Source organism: Phyllopteryx taeniolatus, chromosome 6 (genome assembly GCF_024500385.1).
Source record: "Phyllopteryx taeniolatus isolate TA_2022b chromosome 6, UOR_Ptae_1.2, whole genome shotgun sequence".
In the NCBI taxonomy this organism is placed as follows: Eukaryota; Metazoa; Chordata; class Actinopteri; order Syngnathiformes; family Syngnathidae; genus Phyllopteryx; species Phyllopteryx taeniolatus.
This window is the reverse complement of record NC_084507.1, coordinates 24,548,520-24,561,488: the sequence shown is the minus strand read 5'-3', so window position 1 is coordinate 24,561,488 and position 12,969 is coordinate 24,548,520. Positions and strand designations below refer to the sequence as shown.

The 12,969-nt window shown below is 45.1% G+C and overlaps 1 protein-coding gene across 10 annotated transcripts in view; it reads left to right on the top strand.

Annotated features, from left to right (window-relative positions):
- The window catches only part of LOC133480183 (adhesion G protein-coupled receptor B1-like), a 274,432-nt gene that overhangs the window by 223,522 nt on the left and 37,941 nt on the right, over positions 1-12,969 (top strand). For 9 of the 10 annotated variants that reach the window (XR_009789207.1, XM_061777927.1, XM_061777926.1 and 6 more), the window contains 2 exons: positions 11,390-11,425; positions 11,635-11,793. The exons of the other annotated variant lie outside the window; for it this stretch is intronic. Coding sequence is in view for 8 of the 9 variants with exons in the window: in XM_061777927.1 (XP_061633911.1) it covers positions 11,390-11,425; positions 11,635-11,793 (195 nt within the window). In the remaining variant the exon portion in view is untranslated. The remainder of the gene's footprint in view (positions 1-11,389; positions 11,426-11,634; positions 11,794-12,969) is intronic. 10 annotated transcript variants of the gene reach the window in all.

Genomic DNA, 12,969 nt, shown 5'->3' with positions numbered 1-12,969 from the left:
GTGTTTTATTTTGGTCGTTATGTTAGCGGTTTGCGCGAACAGCGTATTTGGTGTCACCTGTGTCTTGGTTGAGCATCTGCGTTGGTGGACTTGGTGTCGCAAGGATGCTGTTACGGAGGCTGGACTTTCTTGCCCAGTCCGGTCTCACCGTGTTGACCATCCTTTGTTTCGTGCATCGTGGGCGGAGTCTTGTGTGACTGTGTGACCCCCCCCTACAGCCCCCTTTGCTGCGTGGAGTCACGAGTGGCTGAGAAATGTGCTCCAAGGAGGCGCAGTAACAAAAGTCCATGATAATCCAAATGAACAGGTGCAAAGCCAAGGAGAAACCAGAGTGAAGCTTGCGCAGCGCGCTGGAAGAAAGAATTGAGAGGGTGGCTGCCAAGGCGAGCCACGGAAAGATTAAATGAAAAGCAGGCTACTTCAATATCACAAACGATATAGAAGAGAAGAGGAAGGCTGGGAACTTGCACAGAAGGAATCACACATCACAAGTGGTCATTGCAGGTGCAATATAAGAGTTGGGTACAAGGCGTTGCCCTGGAAACGAAAGGGTGCGCGGGTTGGGAAAAACGATGACACTGAGGTGCGCTTTGCAAGGTGTACAGAAAAAGTGCACAGGAAGTCTGAGGTCTCTGATAAGAGACGATGCCCACATGCCCTTTGCTGTTGAAGCCATGCGTGTGTGAAAATCACAAAAGAAGTACAATGACTTAGCGGCCACTGAGAGTGACGGCCAGCTAATCAAGAAAGACACAATCAAGGTTAGAGTGACAGCTAAATGGATGGACCAATGATGAGGGCCGGGGCCCGTAATATGTGACTCATAGGGCGCAGTTTTCCCTCTCACCGAGGGGTCTTGTGGTCTCGAAAGCTTGGAAGAATGGTCGCGAGAGCGCCGACTGGTGGACATCTTCAGCGTTTCCGGTATGCACATCCCTTTCGTCAAGCTGTCATCTGGCTGCGATTTTGGTAGCGGCGACGCATCCAGGAGGCTAAGCCCCCCTTTCATCAACCTGTCATCTGGCTGCGATTTTGGTAGCGGCGACGCATCCAGGAGGCTCAGAGCGTAGCACTGGGAGGATTCTCTATTGTGTTCTGGCCGCTTCAGGGCCGGCGCACCTGTGCATAAATCTCACGCCTAGTACAGTCAATTAATGGCATGAAACGACTTAGCAGATCTTGTCCAATGAGCAAGGGTACTGACTTGACAGGTGACACGAACACAGGATGAATTATGGAATGTGGCCCTATTGTCCAATGTAACCACACTAGCGAGCTTATGTGAGTGTTCACCAAAGCAAGGGCGCGAATTGTCATTTTGCAGTGTTGAAGGTTGAGTGTACGGCTGTCTTGCTGTACGTTGTGACGCAGTAGGTCAAACACATCCTCGAACATGACAGTGATGTCTGCTGCAGTATCCACAAGTCCATCATATTGGAACGTACCTTCGAGTGTGGTTATCAAGTAAAATTTCCCTGACGTGTCATTCACGGTGAGTTTGCCTAGAAGACGCTGAATGGCTGCTTGTCTTTTTTGTTTGACAGGTAACTGGAGTCATTCAGTTAGTAACAGGGCATGGTCGGAGAGTCTCCAGGTCGGATTGTCAAACTGGGTTTTGGTCCGTGAATTTTGATTTTAGTAACAGGTGTAACACCTGGTCATCGCAGTGGTCGGTTATGTGCTTCCCCACGGTCTGTTGGACGGGACGCTTGTCATCGCCGATTGGAGAATCTGCCAAATGCACAGAGACGTCGGGCTGGCCGAGCTCGTGGGTGTGGCCTCCAAGCAGGGGCTCAGGCTGTCGTGGGTCTTGCTTCATATTATGCGGATAATCTCAAGGATAGCATGTGCAACTGTACCCAATTCTTTGTTAGCGACCCCTTGTGGGGTTGCGAAGGAGGATACATGACTTTTGGGCTTGTCGCGTTCGAGCGAACCGGACCAGGCGTCATTTTTTTCCAGCAAATGTTCAAAGTTTTGCCGCGCGTCATTATTTTGGTAGCTCAAACCAGAAATATTGTGATCCGACAGCTTTGTGGTGGTCTTTTTATGAATAGCGAAGCCTTTAGCGGCTAGGTCGCGCAGTTGTGAGCTGGACAGCGTGCGTTGGCATGTTGCTACCCCCAAATGTTGCTTTACATACGGATGCATGTTTTCAACAACAAGAGTTTTAAAATGTATGTCTTCCTCCATGTTGGGTTTGTTTAAATGTCCGAAGTACGCTTTACGCAAACGACGGTAATAAGCTTGTGGCGTTTCGAGGCTCTCCTGTTTAACAGTAAGAGCGCCAGGAAGCCGGTTGGGGCCTCTGGATCATCAAATTCTTGGGACAAAGCCTGACAGAGGGCCATACATGTGGCGGTTGTCGTTCGATTAAGCTCCTTACTTCTTGGTTAAATGTAACTTTAATAAGGTACAATCTATCATCTGTAGTAGCGGAAGGAAATTGTTTAAGGTAAAAGTCAATGTCTCTCAGGTACGCGGCTGTGTCAGATTTAGGTTCGAATCTTGGAATCTTTTCAGCTCATACCTGTAGTGACGCCAGGTTAAGAGGCAAACGCAGGCAGAGCTCCCGACGTGGCAGTGCCAGGGTCGGAAAGGGGCGTGGCGAAGTGGCAGGGGCCGTTGACCTCCCAGGGAGGTCGGAACCAAGCTCTGCTTTGTCGCTCCTCGGAGGCAGACTGACAGGTGTGCGCTCATTGATGTCATTAGACAGTGTTTGCTGAAGGAAGATTGGCAATTCATTTGCGGGATGTCTGCAATTCCTGTCGAACAAGTGTTATATCAGCATCCTGTTCTAGTCTGAGCTTTTGAAGACGGCACGTCAGATTCTGGTGCTGTCAATTGTGACATGAGTTCACACGAGTACTCAACGCGTTTAGCGCGCTCCTCTTTGAGCATCTCAAGCTGCGTTTCGACATCAACGAGGCGGGCTTGTGCCAGGTTTAAACGAGTGTTGGACTTAAGTTGATTTGTTGTTGCTGTTCAGCTTCTAGTTTGAGTTGTATTCTGTTTTCTTCCGCATCGCACCTGCGACACTACAACGATGCAACTGAGCGTTTGAGATAGATTTTTATCTCTTAAGGTTTTATGCTCAGTGTCAGTCATAAGTTGCGCCATGTTGCTATTGAGGGCTTCAAGGCTAGCATCTTTGACAGATTCTGCATAGCCTGGGACGAGGTCTTTGGTAAGGTTACTTACTTACAAGCTGTGTTAACGAGTTGAGACTGTCAGAATGGTGTGACTTTTTACAAGTTCTGCCATAATTGCGTTGTGTATGGAGTAGCTGTACTTGGCACGCAACAAGATGGTTTGTTATGTAAGCTCGTTTGAGCGGTGTGTCTAATTTGGAATAGATGCACAACAAAAGCGATGCAATTCATTGTTTCAACAATTAAATAGCATTCGCAAACTATGGTGTCAATGTTCATCACGTAACTTTTAAACGTATTTGAGAACATGCGTAGAAGCAGTAATCAAGTAGAACAAAATGATCACATTTTGTATACAAATTAATTTGATCGAATTAAAATTGCTGCGTGAGGTTGAGCAATTTAATCTTTGATTCAAAACCGTTGCGAAGGCATCTCGTCACTGCATATCAATTCAATTTGTGAACGCAAGTTAGGACGTTAGGTAATTCACATAAGTCTTATTTAACTTTGGTAGAAGTTAAATGTACTTATAATTAGGTTTATGAATTAATTAATTGCTTGTATAGCTTCCAATGATGTTAGCTTTGGCAGAGGAGAGAGGCAAAGCAGAAGAAAGTTCAAAAAGCAAACATTTCCAAAGGCAAATTTGTTTTGAAACAAAAAAAAATGTAGTTTTTGTAAATAAAACCCAAAGTGATTAAAAAGAGACAAGAAATTAATTAAACCACTTTGTAAAAGAGTATGTAACTGTGGTTACTGTAATGTGCAGTGGGCATATGCGAACGGAAGACGGTGTTTATCACTTGGGTGATGCAGGGCATCCGTTGCTAAAGCTTGTCATACTCTCACGTTGGAACTCTCAAAATTGGTTAAAAGACACAAAGCTTCAATGTGTGTTAAATCAAACGAGCGAAAACGGGAATGTTTAAATTAATAACACTCGCGATCGTGAGTGGATGCAGTACCTTAGTGTCGAGTTAACGGGCCAGCGGTTGCTAGGCGACGCAACGGCGGCGGGACAGTGCGGTGGTTCGGGGCGCGCAGCGTGGTTAAACTAGTCAAAAAAGCACTCGCGAAACAGCAGAAGAGCATAATGTGGTGCGACAGACACAAACTAAGGGGGATCCCGAGGCATTCCCAGGCCAGCCGAAAGACGTAGTCTCTCCAGCGTGTCCTGGGTCGTCCCCGGGGTCTCCTCCCGGTGGGACGTCGCCTGAACACCTCACCGGGTAGGCGTCCAGGAGAGATCCGTATCAGATGGCCCAGCCACCTCATCTGGCTCCTCTCGATGTGGAGGAGCAGCGGCTCTACTCTGAGATCCTCCCGGATGACCGAGCTTCTCACCCTATCTCTAAGGTAGAGCCCGGACACCCTGAAACTCATTTCGGCTGCTTGTATCCGAGATCTTGTTCGAATTCCAAGATTCGACCCACAGCTCGTGACCATAGGTGAGGGTAGGAATGTAGATTGAGCGCAAAGCCATCCGGAAGTCTTTCTCCATTGCCTCACCAAACTCCTCCCATACCCGAGTTTTTGCTTCCAACGACCACCAAAGCTGCATTCCGCTTGGCCAGCCAGTATCCATCAGCTGCCTCAGGAGTCCCACAGGCCAAAAAGGCCCGATACGACTCCTTCTTCAGCTTGACAGCATCCCTCACCGGTTCTGATCGGCGTGGCCGTTCCTCGCAATCACGCCCTTCTAGGTCTCACTGTCATGCCAACATGAGCATTGAAGTCTCCCAGCAGAATGATGGAGTCCCCAGCGGGAGCGCTCTCCAGCACCCCCTCCAAGGACTCCAAAAAGGGTGGGTACTCTGAACTGCTGTTTGGTGCATAGGCACAAACAACAGTCAGGACCCGTCCCCCCCCCGCCCGAAGGCGGAGGGCGGCTACCCTCTCGTCCACCGGGGTGAACCCCAACGTACAGGCGTCGAGCCGGGGGGCAATAAGTATACCCACATCTGCTCGGCACCTCTCACCGTGGGCAACTCCAGAGTGGAAGAGAGTCCAACCCCTCTCAAGCTGTGTGTGGAGGCAAGTCCGACTATATCTAATCGGAACTTCTTGACCTCATACAGCAGCTCGGGCTCCTTCCCTGCCAGAGAGGTGACATTCCACGTACCTAGAGCGAGCTTCTGTCGCCGGGGACCGGATCGCCAAGGTCCCTGCCTTCGGCCACCGCCCAGCTCACACTGCAACCAACCCCAATGGCCCATTCCACAGGTGGTGAGCCCATGGAAAGGGGGACCCACGTTACCCTTTCGGGCTGTGCCCAGCCGGGCTGCAAGGGTGCAGGCCCGGCCACCAGGCGCTCCTAGGTTACAGAGGTTTATTTAAACTCAGAACACACACATAACATGACCAAGAGTGGAATTCTATGGTATATTTAATGAAACACACAACTACAACTACAAACTACAAAAAGAAAATAACACTGAGGGTAAACGAAAGAAAGAAAATAAGGCGTACGAAAATGGAAAAGAGGACATCGTGTGTGGTCGCTGGGCTAAAATAAATGAGCGTGTGAGCATTTAATGCGTTGAGTCAGAGCGAGAGAAGGCAAAGTTGGGGTGTCGTACGAACCTAGTAATTTCCCCACAATTATTACACACTGATGTTGTACATCATAGTAAGGATTGCAGCGTCGACCCACGAACGCAGAGCAGCTGGTCTTTGGGGGTGATCAGGAAGGGGTCTTTTGAAGACAGGAATAAAGATTTGACGGGAAGCTGCTAATTAGGTTAAGGTCCACTTGACGTACACCAGGCATCAGAATCAGAATCATCTTTATTTGCCAAGTATGTCCCAAAAAAACACACAAGGAATTTGTTTCCGGTAGTTGGAGCCGCTCTAGTACAACAGACAGTCAATTGAGAGAACACTTTGGAGACATTAAGACATTGACAAAAAAACAGTCACTGAGCAGTAAAGGGTTGCTAGTTATCTGGTAATGCCGGTACATTTTATTTATTTATTTATTTCTTTATTTTGACAATTGTGCAAAAAGATGCAGAGTCCTCTAGCACCTAGAGCAGTTCGAATGACTAATATTGCAATAGACCGGTGCAATGACCATTGTGCGAAGGGCGCCGAGACTTCAAGTAGTGGATGCGGTTTAAAGTGACGAGTAGTGCGATAATCTGGGACAATGTCGATTGTGCAAATGTTGCAGATACTCCTCAATCAGTGTGCAAATGGAGCAGATGCTACTCTGGCATGAGTGGCCAGTATTGGTCAACAACAGATATGCAAATAGTGCAGCGACAACTACAGTGAGTGCACGAGTAATATATAATTGGCCCCACAGAAATGTGACAACGAACTCAAGTCAAAAAATTGCCAGCATGTTGTTATGGAATTGTAGGTTAGCTGTTTAAGAAGTTGATTGCAAGAGGGAAGAAACTGTTGGAATGTCTGCTAGTTCTAGTTTGCATTGATCTGTAGCGCCTACCTGAGGGAAGGAGCCGGAAGAGCTGGTGACCGGGATGTGGAGGGTCCGAGAGGATTTTGCATGCTCTTGTCTTAGTTGTGGCAGCGTGCAAGTCCTCAAGGGTGGGTAGGGGGGTACCCACAATCCTTTCAGCAGTTTTGATTGTCCGTTGCGGTCGGAGTTGCAGTCCTAGTCGCCGTCTCACAGCAGGGCAGCGTGGAGGAGCAGGATTCTCAAGTGGTTGCAAGTCTCTGGCGCCTCGATTTGCGGAGCGCATGTCCGCTACAATATATATATATATATATATATATATATATATATATATATATATATATGTTAAGTTGATTCAATACAAAGTAGGCCTCGATCAGTGATTCTCAACTTGTGTGCCGTGAGCGCTCTTCAGGTGTGCCGTGGGAAATTTTAGGTAATTGCTCCAAAAATTAGTTATTTACAAGAAATAATGCATCTTTGTTCGTCTATGTATGCCAGTGAGGCATATTGACATATTGTCACTTTTTGTGACATTTTGGTTTGTTGGTGTGCCATGAGATTTTTCAATTGTAAAGTATGTGCCTTGACTCCATAAAGGTTGGAAATCACTGGCCTAGATTGTAGCCACATTTCTTCATCAAGCCTCCTGCAACTGCTAGGACATCGCTGGTGTAATCCACCTATATTCCGGCGGATTACTTTCACTTTTCACTACTTAACATTAGTCTGTGGAGTACCAAATAAGTCATCCATGAATGTCTGCGCAAATTCTGAGAGTATGAAAAATGCGCTGGCCCCTAAATTGTGGATTAATTAACAATTAGCTGCGCATCGTTAGCCTCAACTAGTCCGATCAACTTAACAAAGCGGGCATGGAATGAGGGGAGTGGCGCAAAGTGAAAGTCGATCTTAGTCGCCAATGTTGTGTCCAGTAACGTACTGGACACTGTGTGCCAACAGTACTTTATTCCAACTCATTATTATTGTGCGCAAGTCTTTTGCAACACCGCTATAACACCTGTAGTGTATTGTAGTGTGTACTTCGTCCACCTGGCTGCACAGAGAGGGCTGGGCTGTTGTGACTCCTTTAGAAATGACAGTAAGACATTTTGTTTAAAATGTAATATCTGGTTTGCAGCACAGATAGGAAGTCAGTTACCGTGTTACCTCGGTGTTTACGTTTTTGCACTTTGTAGTACAAACAGGAAGTTTGTTTCCTAAATTCCACAGTGTTGTTCTGTTATTATATTTTAAACAGCAGCTATTTTGTCAGGGAAAAGTTTTACTTATTTTACATACAGTGTTTAGTTATTTAATTGCTGGTTTGCCGATCAGACCGGACACTATTAACAATCATGCCTAATTAAGGGTCATAATTAAATAGTCGAGTCGTTGCTGTCATAATTTACCCCCCACAAGACAAAATAAAAATCTAATCCCGTACGAACCCTGGGTCAGAAATCGTGATCTGAATCCAATCGTGATCTTGGTGTATCGTTATAGTCCTAATATATATTTGGGGTTGGACTTTGACGCTTTAATTGTGATTAATTACTTGCATTGCATTTTAATCGCATTTTGTTTGTGTACCAAAACGAGGAACTTTTGTCTAGGTTTGGGGATCGTTTGAATTCGAGCGATTCCGGTTCTTCATTTCGATTCCGGTTCCAAACGATTCTCAATTGTGATCGGTTAGGCTGGGTCAAAAAAGTTTGCATGGTTTATATAAAGGTTACCCAAATTATGAACATCCATTTTCTTAGCAGCCTGCAGCATAAATTAAAATGAACATTTGACTCGACATTCTTTATAACCAATATCAAACCTATGAGCTAAAAGGCAATGTGTGTGGCACTAACCCAATTAACTTAATATTCATTAATTATTGTTCCAGCTAAAAGATAAATCTAGCATTTTTTAAATAGTTACTCGTGACTGTTTTATCACGTCAAATGGATTGTATGTGCAAGGTTTAACTCGACTTCCTGTTTTTAGCATGTAGCCTTTTATTTTGAATGGTATGCACCAGAACTCAGTATTTTGGCACGAAAAATAACTTCACACGACACCGGTAAAAACTCATTTCAAATGAGATGCAAGAAAAAGAACCAAATGCTCTGTCAAATGTTGATTCCTTTATCAACACACCAATGAGACACAAGGTTGGTGTTTGTGATACTGTGAGACAATGTTTTTGTGAATTTTGATGTAAAGTTGCTAATTTGACCTTTGGTGATGTTTTAGCTCAATGTTAAGCTTGTAATGCGAATGGCTCTACTTTCTTTCCAGTATGGTAAAATAATTGACATTTTATTTTTGTGTCTGTCATCAGTTCTTACGTTGGTTTGAAGACTAAAATAAATGCTAAAAACCATCAGTGCAAGAAAGCAACCCACCGTTTCAACTTGTTGGCTGCCTCAATGTTGGCATAGACATATTTTTTGGTCACTCACCCAATTGACTTGTCTGAAGTTCCGCATGGCGTAGGCTGAGGCTCCAAGCGGGAGGGAGCGCGTCAGACTTTTACCCATCGGGAAAGTCTCCTTTGCACAATATCATCGAAATCCAAGTATTGCACTGAGGTGACTGCTCATTTATTTTAACATCGTTAAGACGCACTTTTGTTTGCCGCTGCCGTTGGGCACAAGCATGTCTTTGTGCGCGTTCTTCTTCGTTGGTTTTCGCCGCTATATATATGTATATACATATATATATATATATATATATATATATATATATATATATATACACACACACACACACACAGTGGGTACGGAAAGTATTCAGACCCACTTCAATTTTTCACTTTGTTATAATGCAGCCATTTGCTAAACTCATTTTTTCATTTTATTTCCTCATTAATGTACACACAGCACCCCATATTGACAGAAAAAAACGAAATTGTTGAAGTTTTTGACCCTTTCCTCAGTATTTAGCAGAAGCCTCCTTTTGAGCTAATACTGCCATGAGTCCTTATGGGAATGATGCAACCAGTTTTTCACACCTGGATTTGGGGATCCTCCGCCATTCCTCCTTGCAGATCCTCTCCAGTTCTGACAGGTTGGATAGTGAACGTTGGTGGACAGCCATTTTCAGGTCTCTCGAGAGATTGGGTTTAAGTCAGGGCTCTGGCTGGGACATTCAAGGACAGTCACGGAGTTGTGCTGAAGCCACTCCTTGGTTATTTTAGCTGTGCGCTTGGGGTCATTGTCTTGTTGGAAGGTGAACCTTCGGCTCAGTCTGAGGTCCTGCGCACTCTGAAGCACTCTTGGCCTCATTCATCTGTCCTTCGATTGCAACCAGTCGTCCTATCCCTGCAGCTGATAAACAGCCCACAGCATGATGCCACCATCATCATGCTTCGCTGTTGGAACTGTATTGAACAGATTATGATCAGTGCCTTGTTTTCTCCACACATACCGCTTAGAATTAAGCCCAAAAAGTTCTATCTTGGTCTCATCAGACGAGAGAATCTTACATAGCAACATCTTGGAGTCCTTCAGGTTTTTTTTCTTTTTTAGGAAACTCCATGCGGGCTTTCATGTGTCTTGCTTCCGTCGGGCCACTCTGCCATAAAGCCCCGACTGGTGGAGGCTGGTTGACTTTCTAGAACTTTCTGCCATCTCCCGACTTCATCTCTGGAGCTCAGCCACAGTGATCTTTGGGTTCTTCTTTACCTCTCTCACCAAGGCTCTTCTCCCCCGATTGCTCAGCTTTGCTGGACGGCCAGCTCTACGAAGGGTTCTGGCCGTCCCAAACATCTTCCATTTAAGGATTATGGAGGCCGCTGTGCTTTTAGGAACCTTAAGTGCAGACATTTTTTGGTAACCTTGGCCAGTGCCTTGCCACAATTCGGTCTCTGAGCTCTTCAGGCAGTTCCTTTGACCTCATGATTCTCTTTTGCTCTGACATGCACTGTGAGCTGTAAGTTCTTATATAGATATGAACTGTGTGATATTTCAGTTTATCTTTTTTAATAAATCTGCAAAAATGTCAACAATTCCGTTTTTTTCCGTCAATATGGGGTGCTGTGTGTACATTGAGGAAAAACATTTACGTAAATGATTTTAGCAAATGGCTGCACTATAGCAAAGAGACTAAAAACGAACAAACAAAAAAGGAAAATATATAAAAAATAAAAATTTCAAATATTTATGAAAGAAAAAAAACTGATTGAAAAATGTAAGGGGGTCTGAATACTTTACATACCCACTATATATATATATATATATACATATATATACCTACTCCATACGTAAGTTGGATACATTTCAGGCATTTTGAATTAGACAACAAGCATCTTATTTTCATGGGCAAACAAAACCGCATCCAAAAAAAGCCTGGCTGGCCATAAGAAAACCCTGGAGGTTGAAAAGGTTAGGAGTTTATTCCCAATTTATAGTGCTGACTGCAGTCCCAAGATATGGCAACATGGTGAACAGCACATAGTGGCCTCAACATCTGTCTGCTGGTGTCTTTTCACTTGAGGGCATAACACACTTCCACACATGGTGTGTGAGGCAGCAGCTGCCAGAGCAACTGGGCAGCCCGAAGGTCACGTTTTCCTTCACTATTCAGCGACAGCTGATTTAAAGGTCACTCGGTCACAATCTGTTAAATGCAAACTTTCGCCAATGGGGCCGGAATGACCGGCGACAAACCTTGTTTTCTCCCTTCTCCTGTGGGTCGCAGAAAATCCCTTATTCACTGTCCACCACAATAAAATGTATTTAGGATACTCGAGCATTTGTCTTCTCGTGTGGCTCATATCTGTACACATCTTTAATATGTCTGTATCATCTCCCCCCAGAGGCGAAAATCACGCTATGCAGAGCTTGACTTTGAGGTAATTTTAGTCTCTTTTATTCAAATACAGATCTACGATTTGTCTCATTAGAATCATCAACTGTAGATGTTTGAATACATTCATTATTCACTGTTTGGTTTGGAGCTTTATTAGAGGGATTAGAGATGAATAAGAAGAGGGTAAAAAAGTGGAATTGATGGGCGTCTGTGCTATTTCCCTTGTGCGTAATGTACAATGTTCCTGTGTAGAAGATAATGCACACCCGGAAACGCCACCAGGACATGTTTCAGGACCTGAACAGGAAGATTCACAGTGCAGACATGGATGTAGAGTCGACACCTGTTGATGCCAAAGCTGCCAAAAGATGGAGTGTGTCCTCGACCAGCAGCGACAAGACCAACATAAGTGTAAAGAGTTTCACGTTTTTATGTTCTGCACCCCTCCCCCACTCCCACACCCACCCTTCTAATGATGTTCTCCTTTCACCTAATACTAGCCAAAATCAACAACTTGGGTGGAGTTGTATGTCCGCACTAAGCCCTGACCTTAACCAAGTAAAAAATCATTTGGGATCATGCTTTTCAGGATAAACTGGAAAAAGACAAGTTATTGTGGGAAACCTTCCCAGAGGAGTGCACTCTATAAAAAAAAAAAAAAAAAAATCAGAAGGAATGTCAACTCCATATTTTCCTTCCTTCCTCGTGGTCTACTGGTTAGGTGTAGCTTTGCCCATATAGGGCTCTATTGGCGTAGTCGGCGCATCTGCGGTGGAGCACATATCAGAATCAGAATCCTCTTTATTTGCCAAGTATGTCAAAAGCACACAAGGAATTTGTCTCTGGTAGTTGGAGCCGCACTCGATAAAAAAATACGACAATAGACTGCCATTTTGACAAAAAAAACACTTTTGAGACAAAAACACACTACGGAGAGTCACTTAGCCTCAAGCAAATTAATGGCAAGAGGGAAGAAGCTGTTAGAATGTCTGTTTGTTTTAGTTCGGATTGATCGAGGGAAGGAGCTGGAAGAGGTGGTGACCAAGATGTGGAAGGTCCAAGAAGATTTTGTATGCTCTTGTCTTAGTCCTGGCAGCGTGCAAGTCCTCAAGGGTGGGTAGAAGGGTAGCAACAATTTTTCCGGCAGTCCTGATTGGCCGTTGCAGTCGGAGTTTGTCCTTTTTTGTGGCAACACCAAACCAAATGTAATGGATGAACACAGGACTGATTCAATGACTGCTGTGTAGAACTTCCTCAACAGCTCTCGTGGCCAGCCATGCTTCCTCAGAAGCCACAGGAAGTACATCCTCTGCTTGGCCTTTTGGAGGATGGAGTTGATCTTCCCCTTCAGGTCCTGAGAGACTGTAATTCCCAGGAACCATAAGGTCTCGACAGTTGACACAGGGCAGTAGGACAGCATGAGGGGCAGCTGTAGCGAAGGATGCTTCCTGAAGTCCACGATCATCTCTACAGTCTTGAGTGTGCTCAGTTCCAGGTTGTGTCGGCCACACCAAAGCTCCAGCCGCTCCACCTCCTGTCGATATGCAGACTCGTCAACGTATTTGATGAGGCCGATGACTGTGATGT